At 42.0% G+C, this 18,182-nt stretch overlaps 1 protein-coding gene and 1 pseudogene across 2 annotated transcripts in view; both read right to left on the bottom strand.

The window, feature by feature from the left end:
• LOC311099427 (transmembrane protein 132D-like) overlaps positions 1–4,425 on the bottom strand; it is a gene marked incomplete at both ends in the record, with an annotated part of 44,812 nt that extends 40,387 nt beyond the window's left edge. The window contains one exon of the mRNA XM_084140115.1: positions 4,383–4,425. Coding sequence (XP_083996241.1) covers positions 4,383–4,425 — 43 coding nt within the window. The remainder of the gene's footprint in view (positions 1–4,382) is intronic.
• Positions 4,426–11,707: 7,282 nt separating this feature from the next.
• Positions 11,708–16,204, bottom strand: LOC311099425 (F-box only protein 15-like; annotated as a pseudogene). Its single transcript has 10 exons — positions 16,166–16,204; positions 15,980–16,110; positions 15,731–15,830; positions 15,568–15,640; positions 15,155–15,292; positions 14,966–15,059; positions 14,698–14,873; positions 14,470–14,568; positions 12,060–12,218; positions 11,708–11,779 (listed from the first exon to the last, which is right to left on the bottom strand). The product of its transcript is annotated as an F-box only protein 15-like (transcript).
• Positions 16,205–18,182: the final 1,978 nt, after the last annotated feature.

Here is an 18,182-nt window from a genome sequence, read left to right as displayed (position 1 = left end):
CATACGTCACCCTCTTTCTTTCGTTGGCCTCCTCAATGCGGTACTCCAAAGGGACGGTGAGCGCCAGTGAGATAACCTGCTTGGAGGTTTCGGAAAGCAGCACAATGTCTGGCCTCAGTGTCGTCGCTGTGATGATGTCAGGGAACTTGAGCTGCTTTCCCAGGTCGACTTTCAACTCCCAGTCTTGAGCTGTTTTGAGGAGAGCTTCTGGTAGCTGGTATTGGCTTTTCCCCAGCTCTGACAAATACAGATGCCTGCTTCGCTGATCGGAGGCGCTTGCAGTGGCTGATTCCACAGCAGATGGTATCCGCTATGGCTTTGAGCACCTGGTCGTGGCGCCAGCGGTAGCGACCCTCGCCTAAGGCTTTTGAGCAGCAGCTGAGGATGTGCTCAAGGGTTCCTCTTCAGGCACAAAAGGCATGATGGTCAATCAACGTTGTACCAGCAGAACAGATTAGATGGGCTTGGTAGGACATCGTAGACTGCCTGGATTAAGAACTTGATGCGATGGGGCTCGGCCTTCCACAGCTCGGTCCATGTGACCTGACGCTCCACCACTTGCTCCCATCTTGTCCAGGCTCCTTGTTGCTGCATTCCAACCATTTCTGCAGCATTGAAGGTCCCCAAAAACACAGTGGCCTCCATCATTCTTAAATGGAAGAAGTTTGGAACCACCAAGACTCTTTCTAGAGCTGGCCGCCTGGCCAAACTGAACAGTCGGGGGAGAAGGGCCTTGGTCAGGGAGGTGACCAAGAACCCGATGGTCACTCTGACAGAATTCCAGAGTTCCTCTGTGGAGATGGGAAAACCTTCCAGAAGGACAACCATCTCTGCAGTACTCCACCAATCAGACCTTTATGGTAGAGTAGCCGGACGGAGGCCACTACAAGTGTAAAAGGCACATGACAGCCCTCTTGGAGTTTGTCAAAAGGCACCTAAAGGACTCTCAGACCATGAGAAACAAGATTCTATGGTCTAATGAAAACAAAATTGAACTCTTTGGCCTGAATGCCAAGTGTCACGTCTGGAGGAAACCTGGCACCATCCCTAAAGTGAAGCATGGTGGTGGCAGCATCATGCTGTAGGGATGTTTTTCAGTGGCAGGGACTGGGAGACTAGTCAGGATCGAGGGAAAGATTAACGGAGCAAAGTACAGAGAGATCCTTGATGAAAACCTGCTCCAGAGCTCTAAGGACCTCAGACTGGCGCAAAGGTTCACCTTCCAACAGGACAACGACCCTAAGCACACAGCCAAGACAACACAGGAGTGGCTTCGGGACAAGTCTCTGAATGTCCTTGAGTGGCCCAGCCAGAGCCCGGACTTGAACCCGTCTCTGTAGAGACCTGAAAATAGCTGTGCTGCGACGCTCCCCATCCAACCTGATAAAGCTTGAGGGGATCTGCAGAGAAGAATGGGAGAAACTTCCCAAATACAAGTGTGCCAAGCTTATAGCGTCCTACCCTAGAAGACTTGAGGCTGTAATCGCTGCCAAAGGTGCTTCAACAAAGTACTGAGTAAAGGGTCTGAATACTTATGTAAATGTGATATTTCCGTTTGTTATTTTTAATACATTAGCAAAGATTTCTAACAACCTGTTTTTGCTTTGTTATTATGGGGTATTGTTTTTAGATTGAAAAACAAAAACAATTTAATCAATTTTAGAATAAGGCAGTAACGTAATAAAATGTGGAAAAAGTCAAGGAGTCTGAATACTTCCCGAATGCACTGTAATTCTATGAGTGGCGTACAGAGACGGCAGTCATTCAAAATCATGTTAAACACTATTATTTCACAAAGAGTGAGTCCATGCAACTTATTATGTGACTTGTTAAGCACATTTTTACTCCTGAATTTATTTAGGCTTGCGATAACAAAGGGTTTGAATACTTATTGATTCAAGACATTTCAGCTTTTCATTAATTTGTAAAAATGTCACTTTGACATTATGGGATATTTTGTGTAGGCCTGTGACAAAAAATCTAAATGTAATCCATTTTAAACTCAGGCTGTAACAAAACAAAATGTGGAAAAAGTCAATGGTTGAGAATACTTTCTGAAGGCACTGTACAAATATGTAGAAATGTAATTGGATTAGAATTCATGTGATGGAGATTGAGAGAACTATGTACATCTTTCTGTTGTATAAGTCAGTATTGGATTACGCTATTGACTGCAAGTACCAGAATGCTTTGCAACAGGAAGTGGAAGAGAACGCTCCAGTTATGAACAAGTGACAAGTGATTAGCCTGGCTTTCACTAGCAACTTTATTTTATTGTTTTGTAGAATCTAAAGTGGTAAAAGTATTATCACTAAAATAAGCTTTCATCTTATTACAGACGTCCCGAGTCATTACTTTGAAGATAGTTATTCTATACCTAGCAGTGTATATCCAAAGGGATTTGCTAAAAAGGCAGCCCGCTTCCTGGACTTCTCTTTCTTGTGTCTTCTATGCCACTCATCTCTCTGCAAGGTCATGAGCTTCTTCCTGAGGATGTTACGTAGCTCTGACAAGGCTTTCTTCCTCACTCGCCTCCTTGAACTGTTGTCTCAAGATCCTCAACTCCTGCCTTATCTGGTGGATCTTTGCCACTCTATTGTTTGTGGTGTATGGGGCCTTCACTTTTGTTTTCTCCTCCGTGCTAAACCTCTCTGCAGCCAAGATAACAATGATTGTTGTCATTGTCTGGAGACTGAATGTTAAGAAACCTTGTTCTTCTGTGGGAATTTCAGTACTTTAGCATAACGTTTCCTACAGGTTTCCTCATGGTTCTATTTAAAGTAATGTTCTCAAATTGTTCCGAGGAACTTTAAGAAAACTTTAGTAATGTTCAGAGAACGTTCTAAGAATGTTATTTAAAAACATACATTCCGTTCTCGGAACGTGAAGAAAACGTTCCATAAAAAACACAAGAAAACTTTAGTAACGTTCAGAAAACGTTATAAGAATGTTTTTTGAAAACAAATACATTCCGTTCTCAGCGTCAACAAAACTCTCTCTATCCTCTATCTTGTGAAGTGTGTCCAGGTGTGTTGGCCACGCTCACTAATTGGTCACACCTGCTCTTAATGAGTGCTTGTTTCCTTTGAAATGGGGTCTATTTGAATACACTAACATGAACAGCTTTGTATACGAAGAAACATGTCATGCTAGCTCCATCCTGGTGGCGCAGTGGACTAATTCCATGGATAGAGAACAGAAGATTATAGGTTTGAATCTCACTGATGCCGTGTCACAATAAAAAAAAACATGTGTTTGCATGATTAATGCCTAAGGAAATACATTTCCATGTGCCCTATCTGTGCTTGGAGTAAAAAAAACAAAAAAACATTCAGTGAATGTTTTAAGGAAGTTATAAAAAAATATCTCAAAATAACCTATATCAGAGCGTTAATAAAACCTCAGAGGAAAACCTTCAAGGAACCAGAGTAAAACGTTCTCAGACCCTCCCTGCAACCTAAAAATAAATGTTCCCAGAAGCGGATACATTTTCACTTCTATTCTCAGAACGTTTAAAAAACGTTCTGTTTTACCAGTCAGGAAACGTATGGCTTCGTTCCAACAACCAATGTGAAACCAAAAACATACATTCCCACAACTTTCATGGAACCAAATGTGCTATCTGGGCTCTCAGTGAACCAAGGGAAAATAAGCAATTTAGTCAAAATGAATAAACAGTAGTCATGCCAGACTATTTTCTAGCAAACATTGGCCTATGGCAGAGTTTCCCAAACTCGGTCGTGGGTACCCCCACCCCCCTACCCCGGGTGCACGTTTTGGTTTTTGCCCTAGCACTACACAACTGATTAAAATCATCAAAGCTTGATGATGAGTTGGTTATTTGAATCACCTGTGTAGTGCTAGGGCAAAAATCAAAACGTGCACCCAGAGGGGGCCCCAGAACCGACTTTGGGAAACCCTGGCCTATGGTCTCTCAAAGCATTATAGCATAAATGTTATTTTCAGGATTATCATCAAGTATAAGTGCAAACTAAAAAGTTGAGATATCATCAGTATGTTTCTCTTTAAAAAATGGTATAATCTTTTACATTTTGTATGTAAATAGGAATGGTTATGTTTTTAATGAATGAGTGCCTCTAATTCAAAATATGGGGCTACTGTTATAAAATAAGCTTTTCCTTCAAATGTGTTTCCAACTGTCAAGTGGACACTACATCTATTTTTTTATCTGTTGATCAATTGTTTACTTTTAAGAAAACTATTGTCAGTTCAGTGAAGTAGCCTACAGTAAAGTACATCTGGGTGACAATCAAAATAAGTTGAATAAAATGAAAAATATATAATGTAGAAAAAAAATATATATATATTGATCTAAAACAATTTCATAACCACCATCCATCAACGTAAAGTGGAAGCCTTACCTGTCAGAAGTGTGAAAATGAACACCGTGACAATTGGCAACATCACACGGAGAGGAAAGTAGAGTATATTGGCAAGTTGGAAAGTCCTGATCATCTACAGGAGCGCTCTTACACCGCACTGAGGGAAGAACGTCTGTCTTTCTGCTGTCAATTGACACACATCTCTGGTAACTTAAATTTCTTCAATCCTCAACAAAGTAAAGGGCTCTGATGAAAATATATAACTCTATGTTAATAACAGATTCAACGTTAAATTCCTCTTCCAAATAATAACTCTGTGTTATTTAGGTCCACCTGCTTGGGTATCCAGATTACGTAAATTTTTGTATGTTGCCTCCATCTGATTTTTCTGCGTCAAATTCACTTTCGCCTGTTGTTCGCCAATTTGTAGGTTAGAACAAAATGTTCAAGCTGAGGGCTGTTTCTTCTTACAGTAAATCCACCGTTTAATTTTAACCCAAGTAATAGCACACTCCAGAGAGTAGACAGTGAACAGTGGCTAGTTTATATCCTGTTCCGTCCTGCATACAGAATGAGCAAACATCAAGGCAGGCTGTGCCATAGATCGGCTGTGCCCATCTTCCGTCCGATTAACGACTCTCGTGTGTAATCGCAGTGGGGGGAAAGGGCTGCGAGGAAATTAACTGCATGAGTAGTCAATAGAATCTAGTGATTTCTCAATGATTTATGGGCTATCCCATTTGGAATATGTTGTGTAACTACTATATACAATTCATAGTTGGCCTAGATATAGACCTACTTTGTAGGCTATATGCCTATATATTTGATTTAACTGGAATTTATTTTGACTATTTGTTATATTGTCCTCTGTTTTTGGTAGCCTATGAATAAATACCCCATTATAAAGTTAGAGTTGAGAATAACATGCCTACTGTAATAAGAAATATGATTTATGTAAAGAGGACTTGCATATAATGCCCTGTCCAGATGTTCAAACGCCTCAAATCTGGACAAACAAGATTCATTTAGCTTACATAGGCCTAAAAGTATCCAAAAATATATATGAAAGTCCTCAACTTTGCGTACTAATGTAACTAATGTAATTACATCAAATCAATGAATAAGGCACCAACAATTTAGTGCACTAGGCAAAGCTGATGCCCATTTGAAGACACCGATGTGGTCCTGCATGGCAGACACTTTGCAGCCAGTGGCATGCATACCAGCAGCATCTATTGACCAATGTTCACGTTCTTCAGCAGAACAACAAACAGAAATGGGACACGTTTCAAACCAAACCCTTAGCACCTATGACAAGACATTTCGGTGATTCTCTATAGTAGATCTGAAAGAACTGGATGCAAATTTAAACCCTGACCTGACCTACCAGAGGGCTTGGTGGAGATATACATGATCTCACTGAACTCTATCCCATCCTCTCAGATAATTTACTGTAGAATTGCCACACTCCTTTTGCCTAAGCAAGCACGTCTCAAATACTATAGAAATTCCCTTAAATGTGCAGTGTCTGTACTGCATTTAACATTAACCCAGTCTTGTTATAAAATATCAGGCCCTCACTAGATGTAATAGTACACTGAACATCATGGTGTGTAAGATATTAATTAAAATGCCATGCAGCTTCCCATGATGATGATGTTACCCTGCTGGGGCAGTAGAGAGATGATGAGATGGACACTTTTAGGGCCGATGGAGGTGAGGATATGTCTCATCAACGCTGTGTCATCCACTCTGGATCCACACCAAGTCTGTGGCTGCCTGGCAGGCTGGATGAGAGAACATGAACTTTACAGTAAACCTACAGAGTTTAATCAGCCAATATTACTGTCAGACCTGTCCTGTACTCCTCTCATCTCTTTGACTCCCTTTCTGTTTGGACTGAGTGGCAGAGGGTGTCCCAGACTCCCGGTGTCCTGTGGTTTGATAGCCACGTGTTGTTTGACTGTGCAAGGACACCTGTCAACACTCCTTTATGCTTGAAATAAATCAGTTAGCCAGGGAACATGGCTGCCAAGCCGACGCCACTCTCCACCCTCTGCTTCAGAGGGCGTCCTGCTTTTTAATGGGGGTGCCACTGCCAAGGTAGCAGCTTTATGCAGGGATAAACAAATACAAATAAATAAACATCCCATCCCTGACAGCGCCAGCAGATTAGCATAAATATGTGTCTTAGAGAAATTAAAGTGCCTCTAAACAGCTATAAAGAATAACCAGAGGAAGTCTGCTGTAATCCATCCTGTACCCCCTAGTGTGTGATATGTTTAACATTATCAAAATACCCTCTACCACAAGCTAAACAAGGCCTGGTAGTTTCAAATGAGCATTAATTTGGCAGGTTGGCATGTATTGGGATGACTCATGTAGTGGGGTAGCTCTGCAGAGTGGTCACTAGCTGGCACAGCCACAAAGAAATACAATCTGATGTTAAACCTAACACTAACCACACTGCTAACCCTAACCTTCAATTAGGACCAAAAAGCTCATTTTGGTTTTCATGAATTTGTATAATATTGCCAATTTTGACTTTGCAGCTGGCCCATCTAGTGGAAATCGCTAAGTTCTGTTTCCAAGGCAGGATTCATGACAAACGTCAACTTGCATTAATTTGTGGTACAGTGTTAGCTGAGATTTGTATCTCTCTCCGCTTCTGCAATGTGCGTGTTGGCGGTGGCAACCGTTGGTTCTGAGAACTGTTCCAGATCTTAGCTGTGTCGCTCTAGACATGCAGGTGGTCTGGTCACTGCTGTTGGCCTGATAAACTAGCCATAGAGTATCAGGTGGCCAAAAGGTTGAATGGAAATCTAGAGTGGGTCAACCCTGATCAACCCTGATTACTGAATGGATGTCCAGCTGTTCAGACAGATGAGCAGAGAAGAATGATTCCCTCATATGTTGATTGGTAGGAGGAGCTTAGTGGGGATGAAAGAGAGGCTGAAATAATTTGTGTAAGAAAAAACAGCAAATTATGTGTTTGGGGCTGTGACCAATGATGTACAGTATATAATCTCTGGATTGTTGATGCTATGTATTGGCCAATAAGAGACTTTCATTTTTTATTTGTATGTTTAGGTCACATATAATTTTTAAGCATGCATTGGGGTGCCTGTAATAGAATAAACGTGGCAAAAACAAATGTAGAAATTATAGCTTCCTAAATATTTTGGGAGATTGTTAAGATTGAGGCGTGGTGGCTTCAAAACAAGCGCCCCTTTTAGTCATCTAATGTATATATAAATCAGTGGCTGTGACTCATCCTGTGTGCTTTCCTAATTCATTCCCCTCTGTTCTGGCTCTGAAATTAGAATACATAATTTTCTATTCGGTCAAAAAAATAATAATACTTTAATATCAATGGTTCAGGAAACCTGGCCAAAGACAAATCCTAAGGTATAGTACAATATATGTAATATTATATTGTACAGTGAGGGAAAAAAGTATTTGATCCCCTGCTGATTTTGTACGTTTGCCCACTGACAAAGACATGATCAGTCTATAATTTTAATGGTAGGTTTATTTGAACAGTGAGAGACAGAATAACAACAAAAAAATCCAGAAAAACGCATGTCAAAAATGTTATAAATTGATTTGCATTTTAATGAGGGAAATAAGTATTTGACCCCTCTGCAAAACATGACTTAGTACTTGGTGGAAAAACCCTTGTTGGCAATCACAGAGGTCAGATCTTTCTTGTAGTTGGCCACCAGGTTTGCACACATCTCAGGAGGGATTTTGTCCCACTCCTCTTTGCAGATCTTCTCCAAGTCATTAAGGTTTCGAGCCTGACGTTTGGCAACTCGAACCTTCAGCTCCGTCCACAGATTTTCTATGGGATTAAGGTCTGGAGACTGACTAGGCCACTCCAGGACCTTAATGTGCTTCTTCTTGAGCCACTCCTTTGTTGCCTTGGCCGTGTGTTTTGGGTCATTGTCATGCTGGAACACCCATCCACAACCCATTTTCAATGCCCTGGCTGAGGGAAGGAGGTTCTCACCCAAGATTTGACGGTACATGGCCCCGTCCATCATCCCTTTGATGCGGTGAAGTTGTCCTGTCCCCTTTGCAGAAAAACACCCCCAAAGCATAATGTTTCTACCTCCATGTTTGACGGTGGGGATGGTGTTCTTGGGGTCATAGGCAGCATTCCTCCTCCTCCAAACACGGCGAGTTGAGTTGATGCCAAAGAGCTCGATTTTGGTCTCATCTGACCACAACACTTTCACCCAGTTCTCCTCTGAATCATTCAGATGTTCATTGGCAATCTTCAGAAGGGCCTGTATATGTGCTTTCTTGAGCAGGGGGACCTTGCGGGCGCTGCAGGATTTCAGTCCTTCACGGCGTAGTGTGTTACCAATTGTTTTCTTGGTGACCATGGTCCTAACTGCCTTGAGATCATTGACAAAATCCTCCCGTGTAGTTCTGGGCTGATTCCTCACCATTCTCATGATCATTGCAACTCCACGAGGTGAGATCTTGCATGGAGACCCAGGCAGACAGTTATTTTGTGTTTCTTCCATTTGCGAATAATCGCACCAACTGTTGTCACCTTCTCACCAAGCTGTTTGGCAATGGTCTTGTAGCCCATTCCAGCCTTGTGTAGGTCTACAATCTTGTCCCTGACATCCTTGGAGAGCTCTTTGGTCTTGGCCATGGTGGAGAGTTTGGAATCTGATTGATTGATTGCTTCTGTGGACAGGTGTCTTTTATACAGGTAACAAACTGAGATTAGGAGCACTCCCTTTAATAGTGTGCTCCTAATCTCAGCTCGTTACCTGTATAAAAGACACCTGGGAGCCAGAAATCTTTCTGATTGAGAGGGGGTCAAATACTTATTTCCCTCATTAAAATGCAAATCAATTTATAACATTTTTGACATGCGTTTTTCTGGATTTTTTTGTTGTTATTCTGTCTCTCACTGTTCAAATAAACCTACCATTAAAATTCTAGACTGATCATTTTTTTGTCAGTGGGCAAACGTACAAAATCAGCAGGGGATCAAATACTTTTTTCCCTCACTCTATATAGCAGTATACTTACCATTAACCCTACGATTGCCCCTCACTCATGCAACCTTGGGATCCTTTTCCTGATTTGCAGCCCTGCCCCTGCCAATCCCAATCTAGATGAAACATGAGAAGAATGTCCATGAATTATCTGTAAGTACCCAGGTCACTGGATGATTGGTGGCTCTGTTAACCTTTGCTGACACTAATCCTGTACAGAGATTGACATTGAGCTGCTGTGCTGGTGTGTCTTAATCTGTCCATCAACCTCTCCATTAGCTAAATGATAATGAGATGGACTTCATTGTATCCATCAAACCTGAGCTGAGAGATTACTGTAAATCAAATATGCCCGCTCAGTAAACTATTAGGAATATCATGATTGATCATTAGCTCATCAAGTTGAGTTTTTTTTTTTTTTTTTTTTTACTTTTTTCCACACAACCTCTAGACAAATCTGGACCGTGTTGTGTTGTCATAAAGTGGGTTCAGTCCAGCAGTTAGTCAGTCCATATAGGTAGGTCTGGGAGCTCCTCAAGACTCGGGCGAGGGGAGACGATGCCTCGTGGCTAGCCCACTGTGAACGGCCCAGACGAAGATGAATGGCTGGGACCAGGCTTCTCTCCCGGTGTCAACGGCATTACAGTGTGGGATGAAGAATGAATGTGGCTCTCAGAGCGTGGCCACCATACACATCACTCCTCCGCCCCGCGGGAGACCGGGATGAGTTACAGGCCAAGCGGATGGTCCTCCCACCGGCACCTGCTCTCACACACCAATGACAGGCAGGTCACAGTCCTGTCTTTAGCTACATCCTGGGAAGGAAACCTAATGGGTTGAAGTGGCAGAAGGGTATTCAATGTGATCCAACTTTTTTATTTGACTATTTATCACCTGTGCTGACTTAGGGATTTTATATGGCATCACTAATTATGGCATCAACTCGGGACTCTAACACACGCACAAACACACACATGCACGCACACTCAAACGAATGCATGTACGCATGCATGCACACACACACACAAACACACGATAGATGTTGGAAAAGCTACTTTAAACATTAACACATTCTCAAGCCAAAAGTTAGCAGTTAAAATAACTGTGAGGGATTTAAACACACATCTGGTAACGGAAGGTCACCTGGCACAATACACTAGCATCTTTCTCTCTTGTAGCGATCCCTGCTGTTTGTTGAGGGATCCGGGAGAGTAATGGGGATGTGATGGTGGGGTTTTACCAAGCACTAGTAGGCCCTGTAAAGTATTCATCAGAAAAGGCCACCAGAAGATGGATGACTGGTCCTGCCCCTCTGGTGGAGTGCTAGGTAGAATGGGTGGCAGAGATGGAGAGGTCACAGCCGGTGAGCATTTTAAACATCCGATGGCCTCAGGGCCCCTGGGAGCTAACAGCTCACTCAGGATCCGGCGGGAGGCACAGGAGCCAGGATGCAGTGATATATGAGTGTAATCTCCACTTTGTCTTTTTCTCTTTTACTTTCTTGCTTTTTTTAGAACGTACACAGGGCCCCTGTGCCAAATGTACTGAAGCATCGCTGGATCACTGATTAGGTTGTAACATCTATGGAGTATGCACAGTTAGTGCAATGAGTCTTCACTCAGCTTCGAAGAAAGCGGTCATGGCCAGCACTGTGATGAAGCACTTGCTGCAAAGGCCTTTGCACTTTACTCGTTCTGGAAATATTACTATTAGGGGTAAAGTTCACTGCTGCCATCCTGAGGATGTAAAGTGTAACACAGTAGTATATAGGCTGATCCCTCTAGTGAGCTACTATAGTACTATGCTGTAAAATTCCCTTTGACTTAACTTGACTAGTGATTTTAATGAATGCACTATGGCTCACAAAAAAACAACACCGAAATGTATAAATCAAAATGTTTATCTACAATCAGATGGTCCATCTGTAACAGAAACTTCACAAAACCAAAATAGTTTAACTCTGTTTACACATTTCACAATTATTTTACTCTATATAATATCTAGGATCACATTTTACAAATGTGTACAAATGATTCACAAAACAATGCATACAAATACATAAATATATGGAAAAAACTAAAACTTGCAGGGACAAACCCTCCAGCTTGAACTGCTTCAAGCTTACTCAAAACAAAACACTCAACTAAGTCATCAATTTACATCCTGTATAGCCATGCTCAATTTAGCATGTGGGCAACACTTTACTTGAAGCCTCTGTCATAAGGCCTACATAGCTAATACTGTCCTAACAATGACACACCAAACAGTTGTCATGACTGTTTAGGACATCTCGTCATCATTATGACAGAGGCGTGTAGTACAGCGCCCCCTCTACATGCAGCGTCAGTAGGCTCTCCCAAAGTGCTTGTTGACTTTGGCGATGAAGACTACCAGATTGATGAGGAAGTACTGTCTCTGCTTTTTTAGCCACAATACATTACTGTTATAATAGAGAAAAAAGTCCACTCCCTGGTTGCTGCTCCACATATGTGATACATTACTTAAGCTATGGGTTATATATACAGTACATATATGGTGTCAGGTAAACCAACCCAACCTTGCCACGCAAAAACAAACAAAAAGGGGCCTTCATCTATCCTCTGATGCATGGGTCATGTGGGGTTGGTTTACCTTGCCCTCTGGGTCATGTGGGTTTGGTTTACCTTGCCCTCTGGTTCATGTGGGGTTGGTTTACCTTGCCCTCTGCATCCTGGTACTTGACCAGGAAGTGCTGGCCCTCGTAGTCGTCGGAGAAGGGCTCCTTGTTGTTTAGTGTCATTGAAACAGGCGTGCTGACACACCAGAAGGGATTCTGGTACTCATCCATCAGGGTCAGGCTCATCATACAGCAGTTCTACAGAGAGAAGGGAGTGAGAAAGAGACATAGAGAGAGACAGAGAGAGTAAGACATATAGAGAGAGTGCAAGAGACTATTTATGTCTGCTGTTCTGTAATTACAATAACCCCATCTTCTAGGTCTAGTGGTATGCACGCAAGACTAAGCCGCTTTGGATAAAACATCTGCTAAATGGCATATATTATCATATACAGTGGCATACGAAAGTATTCACCATCCTTGGCATTTTTCCTATTTTGTTTCCTTACAACCTGGAATTAAAATTGATTTTTTTGGGGGGGTTGTATCATTTGATTTACACAACATGCCTAGCACTTTGAAGATGCAAAATATTTTTGAGTGTGAAACAAACAAGAAATAAGACAAAAAAACTGAACTTGAGCGTGCATAACTATTCACCCCCCAAAGTCAATACATTACAATACAATTACAGCTGCAAATCTCTTGGGGTAGGTCTCTATAAGCTTGGCACATCTAGCCACTGGGATTTTGCCCATTCCTCAAGGCAAAACTGCTCCAGTTCCTTCAAGTTGGATGGGTTCCGCTGGTGTACAGTAATCTTTAAGTCATACCACAGATTCTCAATTGGATTGAGGTCTGGGGTTTGACTAGGCCATTCCAATACATTTAAATGTTTCCCCTTAAACTACTCGAGTGTTGCTTTAGCAGTATGCTTAGGGTCATTGTCCTACTGGAAGGTGAACCTCCGTCCCAGTTTCAAATCTCTGGAAGACTGAAACAGGTTTCGCTCAAGAATTTCCCTGTATATAGCGCCATCCATCATTCCTTCAATTCTGAGCAGTTTCCCAGTCCCTGCTGATGAAAAACATCCCCACAGCATGATGCTGCCACCCCAATGCTTCACTGTGGATGGTGTTCTCGGGGTGATGAGAGGTGTTGGGTTTGCGCCAAACATAGTGTTTTCCTTGATGGCCAAAGAGTACCTTCTTCCATATGTTTGGGGAGTCTCCCACATGCCTTTTGGCGAACACCAAACATGTTTGCTTATTTTTTTATTTAAGCAATGGTTTTTTTTTGGCCACTCTTCCATAAAGCCCAGCTCTGTGGAGTGTACCGCTTAATGTGGTCCTATGGACAGACACTCTAATCTCTGCTGTGGAGCTTTGCAGCTCCTTCAGGGTTATCTTTGGTCTCTTTGTTGACTCTCTGATTAATGCCCTCCTTGCCTGGTCCATGAGTTTTGGTGGGCGGCCCTCTCTTGGCAGGTTTGTTGTGGTGCCATATTCTTTCCATTTCTTTATAATGGATTTAATGGTGCTCCGTGGGATGTTTAAAGTTTCTGATATTTTTTTATAACCCAGCCCTGATCTGTACTTCTCCACAACTTTGTTCCTGACCTGTTTGGAGAGCTCCTTGGTCTTCATGGTGCCGCTTGTGTGATGAGGTGGTGTTGAAGGAGTCAGGCGCAGGAGGGTAAATCACAGAAAAACAGGCTTTAATCCGCAAAATACATGTTTACGCAGAACTGCGTCAAACACACTCCAGGGCACAAAACAGGTGCACTGGAAAATACAAGGCACACAGGAAAATACTCCCGTCTAACAAAATACACGAGCTCCACCGAGCTTCACTAACCTTCACAATAAACAATCACCCACAAGGACAAGGGGGCAGAGGGAACACTTATACACAGACTAATTAGGGGATTAGAACCAGGTGTGTGTGATAACGAGACAAGACAGTTGTGATGATTGGGGCGGCAGTGGTTAGTACTCCGGTGACGACGAACGCCGAAGCCTGCCTGAACAAGGAGGGGAGGCAGCTTTGGCCGAAGTCATGACAGCTTGCTAGGTGGTGCCCCTTGCTTAGTGGTGTTGCAGACTCTGGGGCCTTTCAGAACAGGTGTATATATACTGAGATCATGTGACACTTAGATTGTACACAGGTGGACTTTATTTAACTAATTATGTGACTTCTGAAGGTAATTGGTTGCACCAGATCTTATTTAGGGGCTTCATAGCAAAGGGGGTGAATACATATGCACGCACCACTTTTCCGTTATTTATTTTTCCGAATTTTTTGAAACAAGTTATATTTTTCAATTCACTTCACCAATTTGGACTATTTTGTGTATGTCCATTACATGAAATCCAAATAAAAATCCATTTAAATTACAGGTTGTAATGCAACAAAATAGGAAAAACGCCAAGGGGGATGAATACTTTTGCAAGGCACTGTATTATAAAGTGTAACCTCAACCAGTGGGAGTCAGTGTTCCCTACAGTACCTCCACGGTGCCCTCCAGAGCTTCACACTTCCAGGGCATACTGATCCTGCCAGAGAGCGGCGTGTTCTGGGACAGGCTACCCCTATTGATGACATTCAGCTAGATGACACTACCATAGACCTAAACTGGACAACCACAACCAAAGTCAACTACAGACTGTGGTATGGTACAGCGGCATTCTGGTACCCAAAGTATATAGTTCTAGAATAGAAACTCTCTGGGTAGTATTTGTTTACTTTTGCGGCAGTAGAGTTGAGGGAAGTGGCCGGCAATTATCTGGGTTTCAATGTTGTGCAGTATAATACAGAGAGTGTAACCATGGAGGCCGAAGTTAGGGTCCACGTCATCAAAAGGAGGCTTGTCCTCTGGCATGGAGTAGGGGGTGGGAATGAGAGAAGTACTGACTGAATGATTAAATTATTTAATCTATCATGCATCCATCATCCTTTTGTGCTGAAATAGAACCTGAAATACAAAGGACATAATCCAGCCAAGCTCTGCTCAAACGTCCCCTCCAACCCCCTCTTGTCAGACATTGATCTCCCAGGTCACACGCTGGCTCCTGAGGCAGGGGAGAGGAGAACAAAATACTTTTAATTTAATCTGGCCCAATGAGTTTCAATGAGTAGGTTCTGACAATACTACAGTAGCATATGTTTTATATATTGTATGTTTTATACTTAACAGGGCAGGCCTGTGAAGGGGTTAATGTCTCTCAACTGCTTCCTCCACTTGGTGTCGTTAAAGCCAACCATGGTCCTGAAATACAGCTTTCTCCAGTAGCCCTCTCATGGACCACCACCACACTCAGCTTGTCCAGCACCTGGTGGGGGAAAACACCAATGATAATACAAAAATTATCCTCTGTAGCTCAGCTGGTAGAGCACGGCGCTTGTAACACCAAGGTAGTGGGTTCGATCCCCGGGACCACCCATACACAAAAATGTATGCACGCATGACTGTAAGTCACTTTGGATAAAAGCGTCTGCTTAGTGGCATGTTAAAAAGTATTGTGCTCACAAGCATATAATGCTCATAACAAGTGTCCCTGCTGGGATAAGCAAAAAAGGAGTGTTATAAAATTGAATTTCACTGATCCTTGTCCATATGCTTGAGCCTCCACTTCTTACTCTGTCCATACTCTGCAGAGTACATATTGTGCTACATTCCACTGCAAGAAAATACTGTGGGTCAAAAATGATCATGCAAGACTGTAGGGAGGAAGAATAGCCTACAATGTGACCAGTACTTCACTCCTTACTTATTGTTGGCCAGCTTATTGAAGCGCTTGTTGACGTAGCCTATGGAGAAGAGAGGCATCCATGTACGACAGGATCTTCAGAAGGATTTCCGGTGGCATCCTAATAAAACACCAATTAGACATGATTACAAAACGAATTAGAATGCTCAATCTTTTCTGTCTAGTGCAAACCCAATTGAGCAATCAGATTGCAGGGCATTGAACTAGTAACATTATGCAACCCCTTTATCCGTGTCAAGTGGGTACCACAAAAACCCACTTTTGCCTCTCTGTGATTGTGAGTAACTACACTCAGCTGGCTTGAAAGCATGTCCAGTAGACCTTGGCGGCATGCTTGGTAGTGGTACAACTGGTTGACAGTACAGTGCCTTCTTTTTCCTCTAATTCCTTTGTGGCAGTGCTTGACTTGGGCAGAATCTCACAGGAGCTGAGTACCAGCACCTCAAATGTTTTACTGCTTGAGCTCCTGTTCATCTTAGAATATTAACTCAAAAGTATTGTGGCACTCCTTCACCTAAATATAAAAACAGTACCGGCACCTATTTCAGTCTAAGTCAAGCACTGGGCAGTGGTGCTGGTTCCACACAAGCATAGAGAAAGACAGATGCAACATAATTTTTCAATTAGCACAAGTCAACAAAAGTCAGTGGCCAACTCAAGTTAGCTACGGTAGCCGGTTAGCTATTTGGTGTTCAGTGCACACTGTCAACAGGAGTTGTTGACATCCACAACTACCTTTGAGTGCCCGGGGAAATTCCAGGCATTTTATCGCAGCGTTTGCTGTTCTATTTGCCTGTTGGTCCCATAGACTTTAAAACCATGGCAGGGCATTCTTCAACAAACTCTCTTTGAAACTGCGGAAAAGTTGTCCGCGGCCATAGCTAGCTACTGTAGCTACTGTAGCTAGCTACTGTACTTAGCAGGTGAAGCTACAGGATGCTGTCAAGTTGAAGTTGTTCGAAAGCCCTGTCTAACTAGCTAGGCACACATTGAAAACCTGTAATGAGACTATTCAACCAAATTCTCTGCTTTCAACAGTGCAAAAGCTCAGTGCATTTCCACGATATTCCAACACGTGAGTTTGTTATTGTTCTTATCACATTTAAATGGCCATCGAGTCAAGATCACTGCTGCCATCAATAGGATGTAAAGTGTAATAGCAGGCAGTGAAGCTGATCCCTTCAGTAGGTTTCCCCTTTCATGTGTGGTAGGCTGTGCTTCAAAATCCACTTTCAATGATGTTATTAGTTTTAATTCATGCAACATGGGTGAATAATTACTTGTCATTCATGAATAGGTCACTGAGATAAAAAGGAAAATCACACACATACATCAAAGTAATCAAAACACAGATGTTATACAAAATATCAAATTTATTTTTGATTGAAAAAAAAATATTTTTTGCACATGCAAACAATATTTGATCACCATAAATATTGTCCAATGATTTCTCTTTTTTCTCTTTGATTCACAGAGCAAGCACAGAACCACAGACTTAAACATCTTATCTTGAGGACACCATGGAGAATGCTTGCACTGTTTACAGTAAGAATAAATCTTAATGCACATAAAAAGGCAGTCTGAAAATCAAGTATAAACATTTAGAAATTATCTACATATGGAGAAAAGTACAAAAATGCAACAGCATAGACATACACGCATTCACAAAATAATGATTTGGTATTATGACTTTAAAACCTTTTGACAAATGGATACATAACATAATGCATAACTTTGGACAAATAATAAAATGTAAGCTATTTTGCCTGCTCAACATTTCACATTCCTTTTTGGCAATCCATCTTTAGATTTTCTATTTTTTAATAAACATAGAAGAACCCTGTAATCATTATACAGCACGATATTACACTTCAGATATCTTAGCTGATGGGCATTTAAAGAACGTGTCTGATAGGTCTCTCTCCGACTGGTTTTCACTATCAATACAATTTAAACATCTTTCATTTTTAATCATGGATTGACATATTGTCCATTATGATTATACACATCAAACGGTGGTGATGTTAAACTATTACAGGATAGGATCATGGGTTATGAAAATTGGTTAATATAGGGCTTTAAAAGCTGTCAAAAATACAGGACAATGTTTGTCTAGCGGCTATAATAACCTCTCCAGTTAATTACAATCAGCTGGATGCATCCTTTATTTAGCACTCATTTAGCCCATAAGCCACGACTACTGGTTTAGAGGTTGTAGGTACAGTATGTAGGTCATCACTCCCTTTCTCTTGACTCCAAAAATAGGTTGCCAATAGGTCTATAAGAGTGTAAACAAGTAAACGGTGCAGAATCTTGAGGGCACACCTAGACATCTTTACTGAAATGGCTGAGTGGGTAACACAGCCCTCTCCGACAGACAACAGAACATTACACCGGCAATGTAGTTAGCAGCACACCACTAAGATCACGACTCTTAACTACATGTCCTCTT

The sequence above is a fragment of the Coregonus lavaretus genome (genome assembly GCF_964263955.1).
Source record: "Coregonus lavaretus genome assembly, chromosome: 24".
In the NCBI taxonomy this organism is placed as follows: domain Eukaryota; kingdom Metazoa; phylum Chordata; class Actinopteri; order Salmoniformes; family Salmonidae; genus Coregonus; species Coregonus lavaretus.
The sequence above is the reverse complement of the archived record's forward strand: the minus strand, read 5'-3'. Positions and strand labels throughout refer to the sequence as shown.